Below are 19,925 nucleotides of genomic sequence, written 5' to 3' on the forward strand. Positions count from 1 at the left end.
CCTTCACAGCCTCCTCTGGCAAGGAGTTCCACAGGTTGACTATGCGCTGTGTGAAGAAGAACTTTCTTTTATTAGTTTTAAACCTGCTACCCATTAATTTCATTTGGTGTCCTCTATTTTTTCTATTATGGGAACTAATAAATAACTTTTCTTTATTCACCCTCTCCACACCACTCATGATTTTATATACCTCTATCATATCCCCCCTCAGTCTCCTCTTTTCTAAACTGAAAAGCCTCAGTCACTTTAACCTCTCTTCATATGGGACCCGTTCCAAACCCCTAATCATTTTAGTTGCCCGTTTCTGAACCTTTTCTAAGGCCAAAATATCTTTTTTGAGGTGAGGACACCACATCTGAACACAGTAGTCAAGATGTGGGCGTACCATAGTTTTATACAGGGGCAGTAAGATATTCTGTGTCTTATTTTCTATCCCTTTCTTAATAATTCCTAACATCCTATTTGCCTTTTTGATAGCCACTGCAAACTGTGGAAGTTTTCAGAGAACTATATTGTTATATTGGAATTGCTTAGCAGTAACTGTTGACTGGAGATTTGATCTTGAAAGGCTTGCTTAGTTGAAAGAGGATTGCAGAACCATACATTGTGTTTGTATTACATTAATACATTTATAGAGAATGCTGTTAGTTTAGAGAGAGAACCACTTCTCTGCAATTTTATCTTCCAGTTTTTCATCAGAATAATTTTGTGTCTTTTTAGAATAAATATGAACATATGTAATTTAAAAATGTTCATTAAGAAGTTTTGGAGATGGTGTGATTTGAATTATTCTTAATATTTCTATTTACAGAGAATTCCCTGGGCATTTATTTTGTAAGAAATATTTTGAAAATCTTCCTGTGACACGACTGGAAGGAGTTGATGAGGATGATCTTGCTAGCTCTGACTGCAGCATGAAATTTCTGAGGTTTTCTTTCCAGACAGATAGGTATGTAAATATAAAGCTGTTAGAGTTCCTGTTGCATCATAATCTAGGTCAGAGGCTCTCAAACTGGGAGGGCAGACCAACCTGGGAAGGCATGGAATGTATCTCAGAGGACCTGAGAAGCGTTAGGAAAAACCTGTGAACACTTTACCCACAGCAATGAATAACTGGCAAAGCTGATTCCTCATATGGCTCTGTCTGTGTATTTGATAATTTATGACACTGTGCCTTTTGATGGATTTCTGTTAAGCTTCTAAACCGTTGTATAAAGTTGTTGCCATCTGTACATTAATCTGTTTGTGGTGCAGGGATGTAAATGGTTTAACTGATAAGCCTCTTCATTAATGTGTGAGGCTTACCCATCATGGTTAACTGGTAGGGACTGAAGCAGCTTCCTGCTTGCTCTGGCCTGAGAGCTGCTCCAGCCCTCTGGGGCCCACCACAGGCAGGGGCTGCTTTGTCCACCCAGCTGGAGCAGCCCCTGTCCATGGTGGGCCTGTCCCCCCCCCCCACATCCTGCACCGCAGGTTACATGCTGGATCCTTGGGAGCAGACCTGTCAGACCACTTAGACCAGTATTGTGTCTTCCAACGGGCTAGTGCTAGATGCTTCAGAGGTAATGAACAATACAGGGTAATAACTGAGTGATCTATTCTCTTTCATCCAGTCCCAGTTTATGGCGGTCAGAGATTTAGGAATACCTGGAATGTAGAGTGGCATCCCTGCCTGGCTAATAGCCATTGATGGACCTATCTTCCAGAAACTTTTTTTTTAATCCAGTTATACATTTGCTCTTCACAGCATCCCATGGCAATGAATTTCACAGGTTGTCTGTGCATTGTGTGAAAGAAATCGTTTGTTTTAAACCTGTTGCCTATTCATTCCATCTGGTGACTCCAATTCTTGTATTCTATGCAAAGATAAATAACATGTCCCTATGCACATTCTCCATACCATTCATGTCATCTCTCTTGTAGGCATCTCGTTTCTTATCAGACCACTCCCAGTCTTCAAAACTTTACTAACTTCTTAAATCTAAAGCTTTTAACAGCTTTATATAGTCAAAATAGTTCTCTTTGTTGATTCAATGAATGTTTTATTTACCAAAACCACCCACAAAGCCCTTTAGTAGTTTTGAGAACATTAAATAAATATAAAAGCCAGTACAGCCGTTCCCCGATTTACGCACAGGTTATGTTCTGAATAGCTGGTCGTAACTCGATTTGTTCATAAGTCAGAAATATCCCATATGAAGCACTCGAAGCGTAACCAAGCACCAACAACACAGTAATCAACAACGAAAAATAGAAACACACGAAAAAAACAACAGTACTGCAGCAACAGCAAACTTTATTTAACAAACATGAACATGAAATATAAAACACAATGCAGTAATTTAAAGACAGTAATGTGAATTGAATTAATTAGATGAGGAATCTGAGGAGTAAAAAACGACAGTAAGAATATCATCAACAGATTCTCTTTCAGCAGTTCCTTTGCTTGTCGAAGGCATTGGTTCAGTAGGGGAGGCAGCACTGCTGGGGGCTTTCTTTAAAAAAATATCCAATTTGGACTGGACAGTTTGTTTTTTCTTCTCGTTATAAATTTCCTTATAGCAAACCAGGGCGTCCTGAATTAAACGATCCACCTTTGAGAATCTTGCAACATTAGGGTCCATTTTTTTCAAACATTTGCATTCCTTCATTTATTTTGCTAAAAGCTGCAGCCATTTCTTTCATCACAAAGTTTTTGGGGGCTGCTGCTGCTGCTTCTTCTTGGGCTGTTTGTCTGTCTTCCTCTGCTACCCTCTCCGCCTTGAGCTGCATTAAATCTTCATTGCTCAGCTCATCCCCAACATCCTCAACCAGTTGGTGTAGGTCTTCATTATCCATTTCCAGATCCACTTCTTTCGCCAGCTGTACAATGTTATTAGAAATGTCTCCCAGTGCCTTTTCTTTTTCAAAGCCTTTGAAACCGTTCACAAATCTTTTTAGGATTTTCTTTCATATGCCATTCATACATTGCGGAGTGACTTCTTCCCACCCTGCAGCAATGTTCCTTATGCAATGCAGAATGTTGTAGTCCTTCCAAAATGCATGTAATGTTTTGCCGTTTCCGCATTCTGTGCAGCTACTGCCTTTGCAAATGTGTTGCGAAGATAATATGCTTTGAAAGCAGCTTATGGCTTGTTCGGGAAATCTCGCTCCCCTGGGGTACAGAGTCCCCAGAAAGGTCTGAGGCTGGAGGTCAAAGCAGTGAGGCAGGAGAGAAATCTAGAAGGAAAACTTTATTATGCATGCATGCAGGCTGACAGCTACCAGAGTGAGAGCAGCAGCAGCCCTGAGAGACAGGTTCAGGGATCCTTTATACAGTATGCTCAGACAGTTTAGTTGTTGATTGTTTTCTTTAACATATCAAAGTCTCAGCAGAAGTACTTTGAGAGGTTTCTGTTTACACCAAGTATGCTAGAAGTAAGTTTTACAGTACAAAGGCACATGAGAACCTGAGTGAGGAGCCCACAAGGCAAACTGTGACAAAGATAAGGGTTTACATGACAAATTGTGACAGACTAGGAGTCTTCATGAAGTTGAGGTATGAGGCATTGTAAGGGTCTTGATTAGAGTTAAGATGATTTCTCTCTGTTACAGGGAGAGAGGCCTGGAAAACTTTTAACCCTTACAGCAGTTTTCTTTTAGAGAGTTTTGATTCCTGTACAGTTCCCCCTTAGACACAATTGGAGTTATTTGATTTTTCTCCCACAGGCTCTCTGGTCCATGGGTTGGAGACTAGATGTGGTGTTGGGAGGCAGAAACACCACTTTAATGTCGGAATGTAAGTCATTTAGGTATTGAAGGTGACCTGGAGCATTATCCAAAATAAGCAAAATTTGGAAAGGAATTCCTTTCTCCAGAAAATATGACTTGACTTCAGGGATGAAGCAGTTCATGAACCAATCTTCAAAAAGTGCAAGCGTCATCCAGGCTTTTTTATTAGCACGATAATGGACTGGTAAAGTAGCCTTGCTGATATTCTTGAAGGCTCTAGGGTTTTCAGAGCGATAAATCAAGAGGGGTTTCAATTTATACCCAGAAAAATTGCCTCCTAAGAAGACTGTTAGACGATCTTTGAAAGCCTTATAACCAGGCATAGTTTTTGCTTCCTTACGTATGTAGGTACGTTCGGGCATTTTCTTCCAAAAGAGACCTGTCTCATCAACGTTAAAGATCTGTTCTGGAAAATAATTTCCCTCTTTTATCAGCTTATCCAATTCTTCTATGAAAGGTTCTGCTGCTTTTGAATCAGCACTGGCTGCCTCCCCACTTAATTTCACATTATGAAGGTTTGCACGCATCTTGAAACGGTTGAACCAACCGTGACTGGCAGTGAAAGTTTGGTCATAGTCATACCCCTCCTTTTTCTTTAAGTCTTCAAAAAGACTACGAGCCTTAGCTTGTATCTTCATGAGACTTAATGGCGTGCGTTTTTTAATTTGGTCTTCCATCCAAAGCACTAAGAGTTTTTCCATTTCCAGGATGGGACCTGCTCTTTGCTTTGTTAGAATTTTTGATTTCATAGGAGCAGACCCTTTCAGTGCTTCACGAATGCGATCGCTGTCCTTTATAATGGTGCTGATAGTGGATTTCGATAGCCCTAACTTACGCGACATGAAGGACACTGTTTGACCCCCTTCATATTGTCTCACTATCGCTATTTTCTGTTCCAAATCAATTGTTTTTCTCTTTCTTTTCTCACCACCCTTATCACTAGCCCTTTTTCTTTTACTGGACATGATGGCCACAAGCAAACACTGAAAACACTGTGAGGGAATGAAACGTAAACATGCTGCCTGACCACAGACACACAAACACAACGTGCTGCCACGAGGTTGGTCGTAAGTGCAGATGGTCGTAAGTCGGGGAATGGCTGTACTGAACTTAGTGAAATGTATGATTTAATGGAGCTAGCTGTAAGCAAACAACTTAGTTGCACCAAATAAATACTCAGTATTAAAATAATTTTAGATAGAATTACCTTGCTAGCATTTTGAAGCTAGAGCGCAGGATTTTAAATGTTGTCCATAAATCTTGATTTACATTTTGGCTTTTGGTCAAAGTAACCTTTTAAAATTGAAGCCTGTAAATGACTTTCATTATTGTGATTTTGGTGGTTGTAAGTTTTTCTCTCTTGCCAGGTCATGGAAAGCACACTTGTCCTCATTATCTAACACATCAAAGACACCTGACTCTTCCAATTTGATATCTAATGTTTGCTTACCTTGGTACCACTATCTTCCCCACCTTGAACAGTTTGATTCTAAAATCAGTGAGACGTCAGAGAAGATCTTGTCCTCCATTCCACAAGACATTGTCTACATCCTTTCCGAATCAGCAAAGAAAGATTATGCAAAGATCAGTGATGCAGGAAGACAATGGACAAAAATCCATCCAGGGGGAGTAGAAGACATGATGACACTTGAGTGTAAATCTGTGACAGGATTTAGTGCACTGTTTGCATTGTCAGCGGGTGACAAAGGATTGACTGTTGCTCTGTGGGACTTAGAGACGCAAGATGTGACATATTATTGTATGGGCAAAAACTGTACTTATGTGGATTGCAGTGGAAAGGAGCAGCTGTGTGTCATTTTGACAGGTGAGATTTTTGGTTTTACCTAATATGATGAAGTCTTTGGTCTGTATTGACAGTCTGCTTCCTCTGTCTACCTAATATGATTCTCCCAATTCATATTGCTTTTCTACAGAGGGTGAGTGTCATGTAGGACTCTACCTTAGCTTTGTGGCCCTGTTTTTAACAGAATTTCAGTATATGTAAATTAAACAAATTAGTGTGTAGTTAGTAATTTTTGACATACTGATTTAGTATGATTTCACCAGTCATGGTGACTAATTACATTGTATAGAAAAATCTGTAACCATTCAATTTTATTTTCAGGGTTTAGATAAGATATACTGATACATTTGGTAAATCTGTGCTTTATTTTAAACCTTGCCACTTGGAACATTACGTTTCAAAGATAGCGATTCATTGTATGTCTTGTATTAAGTGAGAGCTTCATTAAAAGTTTAGTGCCAAATCCCACCTTGAGTTAGGTATTTGCATCTCACATAAACTCCACTGGGAGTTGTGTATGCTATACTTGAAGTCAGAGTTCGGCCCATAAATATGGGTCCTTCCTCGTGGCCTGTGACCCTAAATCTGAAGCAGTTTGGGGTCTTTCTGTTCAGTGCATTTTTCTTTTTTGGCCACTTTGTTTCCCCCATATTTCTCCTTACATTCTCACTGGCAGCTTGGGTGTTTTTAGTTCAGCTGCAAAGAGAGCAAGTGGCAGCCTCTCTTGATCTAGGAATGGGCTTATTGTAGTTTCCGCACAGGCAAGCTGGCTCATGCTTTCCTCATAAGTCACACCTGCAAATTCCTTATTGAGTTCCTTGCTCCATCAATCTTCATTATGAAACTTGAATCTGCGTACTAGTTGATATTCTTAATACAATGCACATCGGTATTAAAAGAATACGTTCAACAAACTAGTTATCTGAGGGCGAATCTTATGTTTTGGATACCTGAATTTGACTTTCAAGCTGGCTTCCTGCATATAATGGGCTCCTGTGGAGCCGCCTGCCCCCTCGCTACCCCACTGCCTCAGAGGCAGCAGTTCGGGGGGGACAGAAGGGAGCTGGCTCCGCACAAGCACCAGCTCCCGTAGAGTCACCACACCCCACCCTCACGCTGCTGCCTTGCAGCAGTGCGGCAGGGGGCAGGCAGTTCCGTGGAAACCTGTTACACACAGGGAGCCGGCCTGAAAGCTGGCTCCCTACGCATATTGGCTCTTCCTCTCCCCCCCACCCTGCGCTGCTGCTTCTGATGGAGAGGCAGTAGTGCGAGGCGTGAGGGGGCGGGCAGGAGCTGCTACACGCCCGAAGCTGGCTCTATGTGTGTAACAGGCTCCTGCAGAGCCGCCTGCCTCCTCCTGCACTGCTGCGCCCCGCGCCCCACCCCCCTCACCCTAATCTTTAGATCTGATAGAAGTTAGGATTAACTGGTAAATCCAGGCTTATCAGTTAATTGTGTGAATGACGACATGCTAACATCCCTATCCTGCAGTGTTACTTGATTCTCTGACTCTAACTACCTTCTTGTATTCTCGGCTTCTGTGGGACATGAGCACATGTAATCATCTATTTTAGAGGATAAGGACTTTTATGACTGATTTCTTTGCTATGCTTGGACATGGGGGTTTCATTCAGGAACGGCACACTTGATTGTCTTGCAAGTATCTGAAATTGCAGCAGCTCTTACTACATTTAAAAGGCAGAGCTGCAGCAGAGTTATCTCCTGGGGCTGGGAGCTAACCCCCCTGGGCCTCTGCAGTTTCCCCCCTTATCGATTAATTAATTAGTCGATGGAAATTCCATTGACTGTGATTAGCTGATTAAATGCAATTTAACATCCCTAGTTTAAGGATGAAAAATCCTGTTTAATTGGTTAACTGGTTGAATATATTGTTTAACCAATTAAAGGGGAGGGCAGGTAGTGGAGGGTGTGTCTGCAGGCCGGCTGTGGTAACCTGTCCTCCCCCGGCCATCCTAGCTGAAACAGCCCGTATCTGCAGTGCAGCCCCTGCCTATAGCAGATGAGGAGCTGCTCCAGTCCCACCAGTTAATCTTAACTGGTAAGTCTCACCCATAAAGGGAGAGGCTTACTGGTTATCTGGTTAAACATTCACATCCCTAGTCTAGTTACAAACAAAACAAAAGCTCACTTGCATCTTAACAAGGGTTAGGATTAAGCAGCTTTCTCACTTGCATCAAGTTATCCGCATCTCCAGCTTCTCAGGCAGAAGGATCTTTCATTCACAAGACCAGAGTGTGCTGGTCCCTTTGTGATGAACAAAATTGGCCAGAAACTGGCCAGTGGGAGTGGAGAGATTTTGCTGGGGGGAGGGGAGGGGAAGGGGCGCTGTGCATGAAGCCTCCCCCATTCCTCCCCAATATCCAAAGCAGAGAGCAGCTCGCCGTTTAAAGTATCGTGAGCTGCTCTGTGCCTAAGGGTCTTGGCAAGGTGGTTGCAGGTCAGATCCAGGGGTTTGGCAGGCTCGCAGGCCGCATCTTGTCCACCCCTGCCCTAGAGGTAAGTAAATGTGTGTCATTGTCCTTGGCTTGTAATCAAGCCGTGCTGTTTCCTCATCTGCTTGTTGGCTTGATTTGTGCAGGCTGGTAAATCCACATTTTTTTGACTAGGGCAGACTTGATTAACAGCCGCTTCCATAACATATTAAATAATGTATTTCCAGCACACATACGTAACTCTCTTTACACCACTCAAACACATATCACACAATGGGGTTTGTGACGACTGTGTCACCAGTTCTATCAGACCTTACAGGACTTTGGCTACATATTCTGACAGTGGTGTGTTGGATACATCCTTTGCCAGTTGGCATAAAGGGGCATCACAGATGGAAAGTCCAGTTTTAATAATATTACATTTAAACATTATATTGACTGTAATTTTGGTTCTTTTATTTAGAGCATGGACTCTTCTTGATTCTGTTTGGTTTAACTCAAGAGGAATTCTTGAATAGACTGATAATCCATGGAAGTGCTGGCACTGTAGATTCTCTTTGTCATCTCAATGGGTGGGGAAGATGTTCGATTCCTGTACATGCGCTAGAGGTAAAGTAAAATGTCGTTTATCTATTATAGAACAGGAGAGTATGCCCTTAAAGCAGATTTTAATCTCTCATCATTAATAGTTTTTTCCAGTCCAAAAACCAAAGAAACCAAAAAACCCCCAACAAGTTGAGTCAAGGGTAAGAGTGTGAATCAGTATCTTAAGGGTTAAAAGAAAGTCCAAGAATATTGTAGTTATTAAAAAAAAACAACCAAACATTAGAAATCTAAGAAAATAGGGAAATGTAGCTAACATATTGTAGAGAGAGATTTTTTTTTTCCTGATCAAGAGCCTGGAAGAGCATATGGAAAAATATTGATCATGAAAGCATTTACTGTTCTGCCAAATCAACATCTTTACAACTATCTCTTTTGTTTTACAAGTCGCTAGAACGAGATTTTTAAGAACATAAGAATGGCCATACTGGGTCAGACCAATGGTCCATTCAGCCCAGTATCCTGTCTGCTGACAGTGGCCAATACCATATACCCCAGAGGGAGGGAACACAACAGGGAATCCTCACGTGATCCCTCTCCTGTCACCCATTTCTAGACAAACAGAGGCCAGGGACACATTCCTCCCCATTCTGGCTAATAGCCATTGATGGACCTAACCTCCACAAATCTATCTAGCTCTTTTTTGAAACCTGTTAAAGTCCTAGCCTTCACCCCATCTTCTGGCAAGGAGTTCCAGAGGTTGAATGTGCTGAGTGAAGAAAAACTTCCCTTTCTTTGTTTTAAATCTGCTGCCTATTCATTTAATTTGGTGACCCCCTAGTTCTTATATTATGGTAATAAGTAAATAACTTTTCCTTATTCACTTTTTCCAGACCAGTCATGGTTTTATAGACCTCTATCATATCCCCCCGTAGTCTCCTCTTTTCTAAGCTGAAAAGACCACTTTTTTTAATCTCTCTTCACATGGGACCCATTCCAAACCCCTAATCATTTTTGTTGCCCTTTTCTGAACCTTTTCTAATGCCAATATATCTTTTTTGAGATGAGGCGACCACATTTGTATGCAGTATTCAAAATGTGGGTGTCCCATGCTTTTATATAGAGGCAATAGGATATTTTCTGTCTTACTCACTATCTCTTTTTTAATGATTCCTAACATTCAGTTTGCTTTTTTGACTGCCATTGTACACTGAGTGGATGTTTTCAGAGAATTATCCACAGTGACTCCAAGATCTCTCTCTTTGAGTAGCTGTAGCTAAATTAGACCCCATCATATTGTATGTATAGTGGGATTATTTTTTCCAATGTGCATTACTTTACGGCTACGTCTAGACTGACCCCAAATACCTGAAAGTAGGAATAAGAGATCCTCTGGAAAAGGGCTTTATTCCGGAGGATCGCGCCAGTCTAGATGCTTTTTTCCGGCTTTTCCCCAAGCCGGAAAAAAAGCGGCGGACATGTTTATTTAAATCCGCGGGGGATATTTAAATCCCCCACGGATTTCCCTATTCTGACTTACCTGATTTGCATCCCTTTTCCGGAATTTGGGGCCAGTCTAGACGTAGCCTACATGTATCAACATTAAATTTCATTTGCCATTTTGTTGCCCAATCACTTGGTGAGATCCTTTTTAAGCTCTTCACAGTCTGCTTTGGTCTTAAATATCTTGAGCAGGTTAGTATCATCTGCTAATTTTTCCACCTTACTGTTTACCCCTTTCTCTAGATTATTTATAAATTTTGTTTTTACCATTTCTACCTTGCAGAGCCAGCATGAACATTTATAAGCTTAGGCACAATGTTAACATTTTCTTGCCTGGCAAAACAAACAGATGGCTTTTCTCTATAGAATTTTTCAAGACTGCAGTTCCATTTTTTAGATGAGGACATTAGTTAAAAGTCCTGAAGGCTTATAAAATGTGGGGCCTTTAGAACTGAAAACCTACATTAGTTCTTTAGCAAGTGTTCGATTGGTCAGTCCTGGATCTTGAATAAGCTTTATTTTTTGTACCCTGATGAGATGTCTACTATTCATTGCTGCATTGGCACTACGTCTAAATTGCTTTGTTGTTTTTCTTTCTGCCCCATGTGCTTCCACTTTATCTTCATTGAACTTAAATTAAAAATATTAGCAGTAATTCTCCAGTGTATCTTTTTTTGAATATTCATGATGGTGTGGTTGCATCTTTTTTTAGGCTGGCTTGGAGAACCGTCAGCTAGACACAGTAGACTTCTTTTTAAAGAGCAAAGAGAATATTTTCAATCTTACTTCAGCGTGTTCCTTACCTGAACAATCTACCAATATGACATCCCAATTTTACTTGAGAAGTAAGTAAAATTCTTTAAGCTACATTAACATTTACATTCAATTGCTTTTTTTATTTATAAGTAGGTATTTTTTTTGTTAGAGGTCAAATTGCCTCTTTATCCACACTCTGGTAGATGTTTGGATGGTAATGTTTCATCTAGGCTTGTCCTAGATGAAATGAGATAAAAGGTGAATGAGATAAAATTTGCACAAGAAGCGTTTGGCTGTGTTCTGATATTGTGCTACTCTAAATATTTTTATATAAAAGAAAGTGTTGTATTTGCAAAGTGTGACTGGGTTAATTACATAGTGTAAAAGATTTAGGTGCTTTACCTTTAAGGCCCATAATTAGTTTAATTCTTATGTAACTACCTCCATCATTGTTTATTTTGTGTGTGTGGTTTTAATTGCCTATATGATTATAGGTGTGGAAGAACTGAAGCCAGCTTTAGATTTACTTTGCTCAGCAATCAGAGAAAATGATTTGGAAGCTCAGAGTAAACACTTCTCTGAGCAGCTGCTAAACCTTACCTTGGCTTTTCTTAACAAACAAGTCAGAGAGATTTTTGTCCACACAGAAGGTAAGATTACTAGCATGGATAACATGTAATAGCACACGTCTGTCCCTGTTTCCGTGATTCAGAACTAAATAGCACATCTTTATTTTTAAGATTCTCAAACTCTGTGCACAGGTTCTAAGTTTTTCAAAATTATTCCCTTAGGATTCTTACTCTCACAAATGAACGTGGGATGGAGATTAGATTGAATCAGAGATCATGTTTACAGGGAGAGGAAGTTAAGCTGAATAAGCTACATGTCTGCCAAAATAACTAATATAAACGCTAGGATCAGTGGGGCCAGTAAGAGTCTGATTATGCAGCCCTAATTCATGTGTAACCCCCATTAAGATTAATAGCAGATCTGCATAAACAAGGATGACAAGGCCACATCCGAGAAGGGCCAATGTGTAACGTGTAAGAGTTGATATATGTCTGTAAACTTTCAAGCCTGAATTCCAAAAAGTATCTAAGTATTCTCCTGCCCCTTTCTTCGTCTTTGGAAGATTTTTCCCCACTCCCCGGGTTAAAAGCCCTGGGTCATGATATTTCTGGCCAGAGAAGATGCTTTAAAGCCTGTAAATGCTACTACCATATCAACCAGAAGGATTGTTGTGGACCAACACAGAGCTTCTCTACCAGGAACTCAGAGCCCCATAGGGGACAGCAAACAGGTTCCAGGGAGTCTACCCAAACCTACAAGAGTTTTGCAGGGCCAACATTAGGGTTGCTGGGGCCCAGGGAAGAAAGCCAAAGCTTGAGCCTTGCTGTCTGGGGCTGAAGCCAAGGAACTTAGTTTTGTGGGGTGTATGCTCCCGGGCAGTTGCCCTTCTCGCTACCATCTAATGCCAGCCTGGCTTTTCATTTACTGCTTACATAGAAAAACTGTTGTGGCACAGCTAGGCCACATGGTTCTTGTAGCATGTTGGCAGGGCCCCAGATAGAAAAAGATCGAGAGCTCCTGGACCAAAGCTTTGGCTCATTCTCTCTTCTTCCGAGGCTGAGCCGCTGCTCAAGAGTGCTTAGTCCATGCCAGCCTGGGGAAAAAGAGATTATAACCTAGAAACGGAATCTCGGATCTCAGGCAGGAGGACGCAAAGCCACCGGGAGGCCATGAGAGTCATTGTAACCTCTTATGCACTATAAGTAAGGCTGCGAGTCTTTCACAGATTTCCAGGACCTCTGTGACTTCTGCAGTGTCAGTGCAGCTGACCCCAGAGCCGGTGGCTTTGGGGACAGCCACATCAGTTGCTGCTGTTTCCAGGTGCTGTCCTGGAGCAGGGATCTAGGAGCAGGGGTGTTGCCCTAGACTTCCCCCTGACCAGAGCAGCAGCATCCTCATGGCTCCAGGCTGCCCCCCGTCCAGAGTAGCTGCTGTTGTAGGTACCTGCGCCCACCACACCCAGAGCCACAAGCAGTGTCCTGGGCTGCCTCACCCTCCAGGAGCAGCAGCATCTGCTAGAGCACACTCCTGCCCCCCAGCACCAAAGATTTATTTATGGGTATTTGTTGCACAGGTCAGGGGCTGTAACTTTTTGTTCATTGCCTGTGATCTGTCTGTGACTTTTACTAAAAATACCTATGACTAAATCGTAGTACCCTTACCTGTAAACAGCACTTGACTGTTAAGATGTTTGTATATTTTAAAGGTAATTTGAATATAAATTTATTGCTACAAAATAGAGCTCTGATCCTGTATAAGAACATAAGAACAGCCAGACTGGGCCAGACCAAAGGTCCATCCAGCCCAGTGTCCTGTCTGCCCACAGTGGCCAGTGCCAGGTGCCCCAGAGACAGTGAACAGAACAGGGAATCATCACGTGATCCCTCCCCTGTCGCCCATTCCCAGCCCCTGACAAACAGAGGCCGGGGACACCATCCCTGCCATCCTGCCTAATAGCCATTGATGGCCCTAACCTCCATGAATGTATCTAGTTCTGTTTTGAACCCTGTTAAAGTCGATGTCTTTACAACAAAGTGGGTCTATGGAGAACAACCCTGATGTCATGGGCGTGCCCAAACAGATTGGGGTCTCTGTACCACTGTGCTTTGTGTTGGTTGAGATCATAGATAAATGCTAAACTTTAATGAGCTGTAAGGGTTAGTGCTGTAGTGTTCATTTTATTTCTGTTAAGTGTCCCATTGTTATCCTCTACAGAACTTGATGAGTGCTTGCAGAAGTGTGTGGATATTTTAACCGCCTACATTATTGAACTTAGAACATTTATGATAAAGTTTCCTCGAAAGCAGATAAATCTCTTAAATCTAAGATGTGATCTTGATGAAGACATTCCCAGAATAGAAGAAAACCAAATGTGGGAAAAACTCACATCAGAGGTAAAAACAAATAATCAGTTGGTGGGTATTAAATTCCCATGTATTCAGGGAATTAGCATGGAGTTATGTTCAAACTGCTGAAGAAATAAGCAAATCTTAAATGAACTTGGTTTATATTTGCTAGTCAAATAGTCGCTAGAAACAAAGAGCACATGGATCATCAGCAGCATAGCTTGCTATATCTTTTAGAGAACATAACAGCTCTGTAATTTTTTTTTCTTGCAGCAAATTATTTTTGAGGCCATTTTAAACAACAGAATCCCAGAGGCTCAGACATTCTTTCGAGTGAATCACAATCCTGCTCAGAGTCTTCAAAAGCTGATTCAAATAGGTTTGGAACTCGTTTATGACAGTCTTCTAAAGGGCAATGTCAAAGAGGCCTCAGAACTCATAAGGAATATGGTGAGTGATGTGTGATTAAAATATTGATAAATCTGACAGAATTTCCAAATGACTAAGAGACAAACAAATGTACGTTAAGCTGTGGGGGAGTTTACTTCCCAGCAGCTGTTATGATTTCACAAATGAACATTATTTTTAGGAAAAATTGTCCACTAACATTCCTTGAATACTCGTATGTAGTATGCTTTGAACACGTGACAGATGAATGGCTAGGCAGGAATTTAAAGACACTTTCAATTACATAATGAGGAATTGTTGATGGCTTGTTAAGCACAGTTAATCTAGCTTTCCATCTGCAGTGTTGAGATCAGATGTCTCAAACTCCCGGCCTGAGGGCATTCTACTGGCCAGAGCATATTCGCAATGTAGCCCCCTGCCACCTCCCCTTCCCTCCCCTCCCCCAGCACTCTGGCTCCCAAGGGACCCAGCCTCAGGGATTACTGGGAGAGCCTTGCATGGGGTAGCAGCAACTGTCTCTCTTCTGTCTCTCACATGCCACACAGTGGTTGGAGCCACATGGAAGTGGAGCAAAGGGGAGTGAATGTGCCCGCCAAGTGCTCTCTGCTTCCCTGCAGCTCCTGCCACTGCAGGAAGTGTGGGGAGGAAGGAGGGGACTGCTGCTGCCAACCAGTGGCAGTCCTCCCCAGTAATCTGCAAGGCTGGGGTCCTCGGGGGATATGGCACCATGGCAGGGAGAGGCAGGGCTTAAGGGTGGGTTTGGACACACTCCTACCCCTGCTCTTTTCCCCCTGTCCCTTACTCCCCAGGACCAGTTGCAAAAATGCTCCAGTGTAGATGAAAAAAAATAGGGTCTCAAAACTCCTGGTTTAGATAGTTTGCCGCTACCTGCTTTGTATAGAAGTGGAGTAAAATGGTTTTCTTTATATTTTGCTTGCTCTTTCAGTGTCTATTTTGTTTGAATAAAAAACAAAATTAAAAAAAGACCCTAGACATTCAAGTCTAAAACATATCTGAAAAAGAAGTGAAAGTTACCAGTGTAATTTTTTCAATCCAGATGTCATAGCAGGAAACTGGGTAGAACTCTCCTTACCAGAGGAGGAAAGGAAACAGTTTATCTTAGTTTTTTCTTTACTCTTACTGGTTTCCATGTGGGTTTTTAGTCTTGGAGCCCCTAAAAGACTTTCTAGAAAAGTGAAATGCACAAGAACTCTTATTTTAATAATAATTATTGGTTGCTGCGGTGCTTCTCTCCCTTTTGGAGAACTTTTCTCATGGCCAGAGCTGAAGAGCAGGGTTTAGCCCTGATGTGCCCAGCACAAACAGTAACCTGCCTTCCAATTCCACAGGTGAGTGTGTTGGGGAGGCATCGTTATCCATTAGTGAGAGAAGCTGCTCACAGAATACTATGGCATAAAAAATGGCTCTACTTACTGCCTTATGTTTTATGTTCAGTTAACCAATGCATAGTATACATAGGGACATGCTTTTTCTGGACTTGTACACTAACAGCTGGATATACATTTTATATCCAGAGGGATCAAACAGCCCCAAGTCATATGCAGTACTTCTGTTGGCTCTATGCAGACTGAATTCTCTCTTCTGATCTGCAGAGGGAAATACTATGGTGCACACAGTGAAGATGTTGCACTTGTGAAAGAAAATAATGTGCTCAGTTTTGAGTGGTAAAAACTGCCTTTGCATATAGAATTTTTATTACACTGTGTGATCTGCAATTGAAATCTGCTTTTTATAGGGTTTTGATGTGAAAGAGCAGTTGCACAAGATATGTTTCTACACTATTGATAAAAACGTACGTGACTTGTTGGTAAGTGGAGAAAAGATTTCTCTGATTTACTCTACTTAACATTTTGTACGTCTCTTTGTGGAATGCACACTCTTCACTATTCCAAAACCTGTGTTACAAACTCTACTGTGTCCCCTGCAAGCAGGCACTGGTCTTGGATTTGTCATGGCCTATTATTTTAAAACATCAGCAGTTGAGGTTAAAATTGGTTGAAATGACAGTTTACCCTGCCCCGGCGTGCTTCATACATGACTTTATAGACAGGATGAAATTCTGACCCCACTGAAGTAGCTGTTAAAAATCTCAAGGACTTCAGTGAGGCCAGGGTTTCACCTAGTCTGTTACACACCGCACTCTCAGCTCCTCAGGATCCTTCCCTGTGGATCACTTTCTGTCTTTGTGCTTTGTTATCAAAGAAGTCTGCAAAAAGATTCAATTCTTTTTTTATGTCATGACAGTAATTTGTGAAATGTATTTGTGATCAAAGGTACGACTTTAATTTTATTTGAAGGTGAAAGTATTGCAAGAAGAAAACTATTTTTCTGAAAAAGAGAAGATGGTGATAGACTTTGTGCATCAGGTTGAAAACTTTTATTCAGGACCCTTCCAAACCAAAAAAGAAATTCAACCTCTTTCCAGGTAACATGGTTTAACTGCCTTTTTATCTTAAATGAATAACATTGATTCAGTTTGCTATGTTCTTTGCATATTTAAATCTGAGATTTGTATTTTATAGGTTTTGCTGTGCTAACAAATGGGCTTCTGTAGTTGCATCTACAAAGTCACAGGGTTCCTGATAGATAGTTTAAAATGCTTTAAAGAGCTCTGCGAGTTGGTCATTTTCTTCACAGACAGGTCACTTATTATCATGAACGTAATGTAAAATCTTTGCATGTTAGTCTTGGCCTATTATTGGTCTTCTAACAATAAGGTTTATTTAACGGGTAATGATCAGTAAATGTCAATTTCACTGTAGACCAAAACCAATGAAAAATATTTCCATTGATCACAATCATAACAGAAAATTTCAGATAAGCAGTGTTTTCTTTCTTTTCCTCAGAACTTATTAGAGTTAATCCAGTGATTTAGCACGTGAATAATAAAACTAGGTATGATTTGTTGATTTAAAGATATTTACTGTCTATCTTTTGACATGTTGACAGTAGGTATTTTAGTGGTTTATAAAATGTGTTTGATTGTCAGAATTGGGAGGAGGGGTCTGACGCACATTCCTAGAAGGTGCATGGGGCTGGGAGGCTCAGGGTTGAAACAGTCCCAGGTGGGGAGGGGACATGGACCCCAGCCAGCCCCTTTTACCTGTGTGGTGATTCTGTCTCTCTTCTGTTTGGTTTTATGAGAAGCAATCCCTTTCCAAGCACATAATGTTTTCCTGGCATAACCAAACCCTTCCATTTCTGTAAGTTATGATAAGAGGAATCTGTGTGCCGAATTTAATAGTTCTAGCTCTTACCATTTAGGAGGAGTTCTTGAACAGACTAAGGATGTTAAATATTGGTTAATTTACTAGTTGAGTAGTCAATGGAATTTCCATCGACTACTCAACTAGTCAATAGGAACTTCCGCATTCCACCTTTGAAATGTACAAAAAACCCATTGGGGCTCTTGTACATTTCAAAGGAGGAATGCGGAACTCCCCATGCAGCCCGGGGCCAGTGGGAAGTCTCACTGACTCCTGGCTGCATGCAGGTGTGCCAGCTTTGAAATGCCACGTGGAGCCTGGGGTCAGCTGGGGACTCCCCAGCTGATCCAGGGCTCCACGCGGTGCTGCTACTTTTAAATGCCGTGGCAGCGTTTCAAAGGGACAATTCCTCACAGCTAAGCTGGGGATCAGCTGTATAGCACTGTCCATTTGAACGCGCCTCAGTGTTTCAAAACGGCAGCACTGCACAGCTGAGTCCTCTGTCAGGGATAGCTCAGTGGTTTGAGCCTTGGCCTGCTAAACCCAGGGTTGTGAGTTCAATCCTTGAGGAAGCCATTTAGGGATCTGGGGTAAAATCTGCCAGGGATGGTACTTGGTCCTGCTGTGAAGGCAGGGGACTGGACTAGATGACCTTTCAAGGTCCCTTCCAGCTCTAGGAGATAGGCATCTCCATTCATTTACTCATATGGAAGCTATTTCAAAGGGACAGTGCTGCACAGCTGAGCCCAGGATCAGCTGTGTAGCACTGCCCCTTTGAAATGCAGCCTTGGTATTTCAAAGCGGCAGTGCCTCATGAAGCTCGGGGTCAGCTCCTTACGGTGCTGTTTTGAAATGCCAAGGCGGTGTTTCAAAGGGGCAGCGTTGCACAGCTGAGCCTGGGATCAGCTCTGCGGCGCTGCTGCTTTGAAGTATCCCCTCTTACTCCCTCCCCTCTTTGCTGCTTCTATCTAATAGAGGCAGTGGGGGGGAGGGGGTGGAATTGACTAGTCGACTCAACTATCCAATAAGCATTTGCTTATCAGATAGTCGACTAGTACTGAACATCCTTAGGACAGAGAGACCCTTTAATATATATAACAGATGGATATTTTCTGTCAGTTACTTAAATAAAAAGAAGGAATTCTGCCAGGCTTGCTTTTTACTGTCAGCTCAATGGAGTCCTTTTTATGGCACCGCTATGGAAATAAAACAGTGGCTTGTGCTGGTAGTGGCTAAAATAATAATAAAAAAAGACTAATGTGAGCCTTGGATGCATACATGAGAATCTTGAGTAGGAGTAGAGATTCTCTGTTTGGAACTGATGGGACCACTGCTGAATGTGGTTCTGGTGTCTGCAGTGCAAGAAGGATGTTGATTAACTGAAGAGGGGTTCAGGCAGGAGACATGAGAACAATTAAATAATTAACAAACCTAGCTTATAATGATTGAGCTCTTTGAGTCTGTCTCTTTATCTTAAAGATCAAATTAAGGATTGAGTAACTACATAGAGAACAGATATTTGAAAATGAAATGTAAGGTCTGGCAGACAAAGATATAAAAGGATCTAGTGGCTAAATGATTAAATAAAACAAATTCAGACTGGAAGTATGGTGTACATTTTTAACTGTAAGGATTAGCCATTGGAACAATTTACCTTGGGTCATTGTGGATTCTGCATAATTTAACTAGGTATATGAAACCAAATTGATGACATGTTAAGGCCTACTGCATGTATGGCTTACAATATGGCATTTCTTTATTCATTGTTTGAGGCACAATAGATGGCAGTTAATTTAAAAAGGTGTTTTGGCTTTTAGTTACTTCTGTGGGTTTATGCATAACCAGTAACTACCATGTGGAACAGACCTGCATGGACAGGAAGATAAACTCAGTGACTTGCTAGGACTCTTGCATAGTTAACTGCAAGCTGTAACATTCAGTGAATGTCTGTGTGTGCTGCAAAACATTTATCCATCTGTGTCTTGTACTAAAACCAGGGGTCTGCAGTTTCCTGTAAAACTGCTGTTTGCAGTAGACACAGGAGAGCTGAGGCTGCAGCTGGTACAGATTATAGCTGCCCAAGCAACATTAGAATCACATGGTGCACTCATTATAGAGCTTATGAAGTGGGAATAACTGACTTTTCTGAAGTTTAAAAAATGTTCAGTTAAGGGTAAAACAAATATTAGTATTGCTGCTCAGGTGAATCAGTTTGATTTCAATGCTATGAGTATTCTATAATATAGCAAACAAGCAGGTTTACCCAGTGTTGCTTGGATCTGTAATTGGTTTCCAATAACATCATCTTCTAGATTTTCAAATCATTGATTTAGCTGTGCCAAAAAGAGCAGATTTCTCCATTTCCTCTCTTTTCTGTAAGGCTTATTGAGAAGCAGTCCTATTCCAGATTCATCCTATTTGTCTGTCTCATCTTGGTTCAGTCTTTTTTAATATTCACTCAATGTCTTGTCAATTTTGAGGACTGAACTTGCTTTGGTGATTGTCTCATTTCTGTTTGGTTTTATGAGAAGCAATCCCATTCAAG

The 19,925-nt window shown here is 41.5% G+C and overlaps 1 protein-coding gene across 2 annotated transcripts in view; it reads left to right on the forward strand.

Annotated features, from left to right (window-relative positions):
- The window catches only part of SPG11 (SPG11 vesicle trafficking associated, spatacsin), a 69,463-nt gene that overhangs the window by 7,206 nt on the left and 42,332 nt on the right, over positions 1–19,925 (forward strand). The window contains exons 5-13 of one of the 2 annotated variants that reach the window (XM_075896796.2): positions 812–949; positions 5,139–5,596; positions 8,492–8,637; positions 10,787–10,919; positions 11,325–11,480; positions 13,615–13,793; positions 14,019–14,195; positions 15,910–15,966; positions 16,472–16,599. In XM_075896796.2, coding sequence (XP_075752911.2) covers positions 812–949; positions 5,139–5,596; positions 8,492–8,637; positions 10,787–10,919; positions 11,325–11,480; positions 13,615–13,793; positions 14,019–14,195; positions 15,910–15,966; positions 16,472–16,599 — 1,572 coding nt within the window. Of the gene's footprint in view, positions 1–811; positions 950–5,138; positions 5,597–8,491; positions 8,638–10,786; positions 10,920–11,324; positions 11,481–13,614; positions 13,794–14,018; positions 14,196–15,909; positions 15,982–16,471; positions 16,600–19,925 lie in introns of both variants that reach the window. The other variant, XM_075896795.2, reaches the window with a different exon arrangement.

The sequence above is a fragment of the Pelodiscus sinensis genome, chromosome 14 (assembly GCF_052426305.1).
Source record: "Pelodiscus sinensis isolate ZL-2025 chromosome 14, ASM5242630v1, whole genome shotgun sequence".
In the NCBI taxonomy this organism is placed as follows: domain Eukaryota; kingdom Metazoa; phylum Chordata; order Testudines; family Trionychidae; genus Pelodiscus; species Pelodiscus sinensis.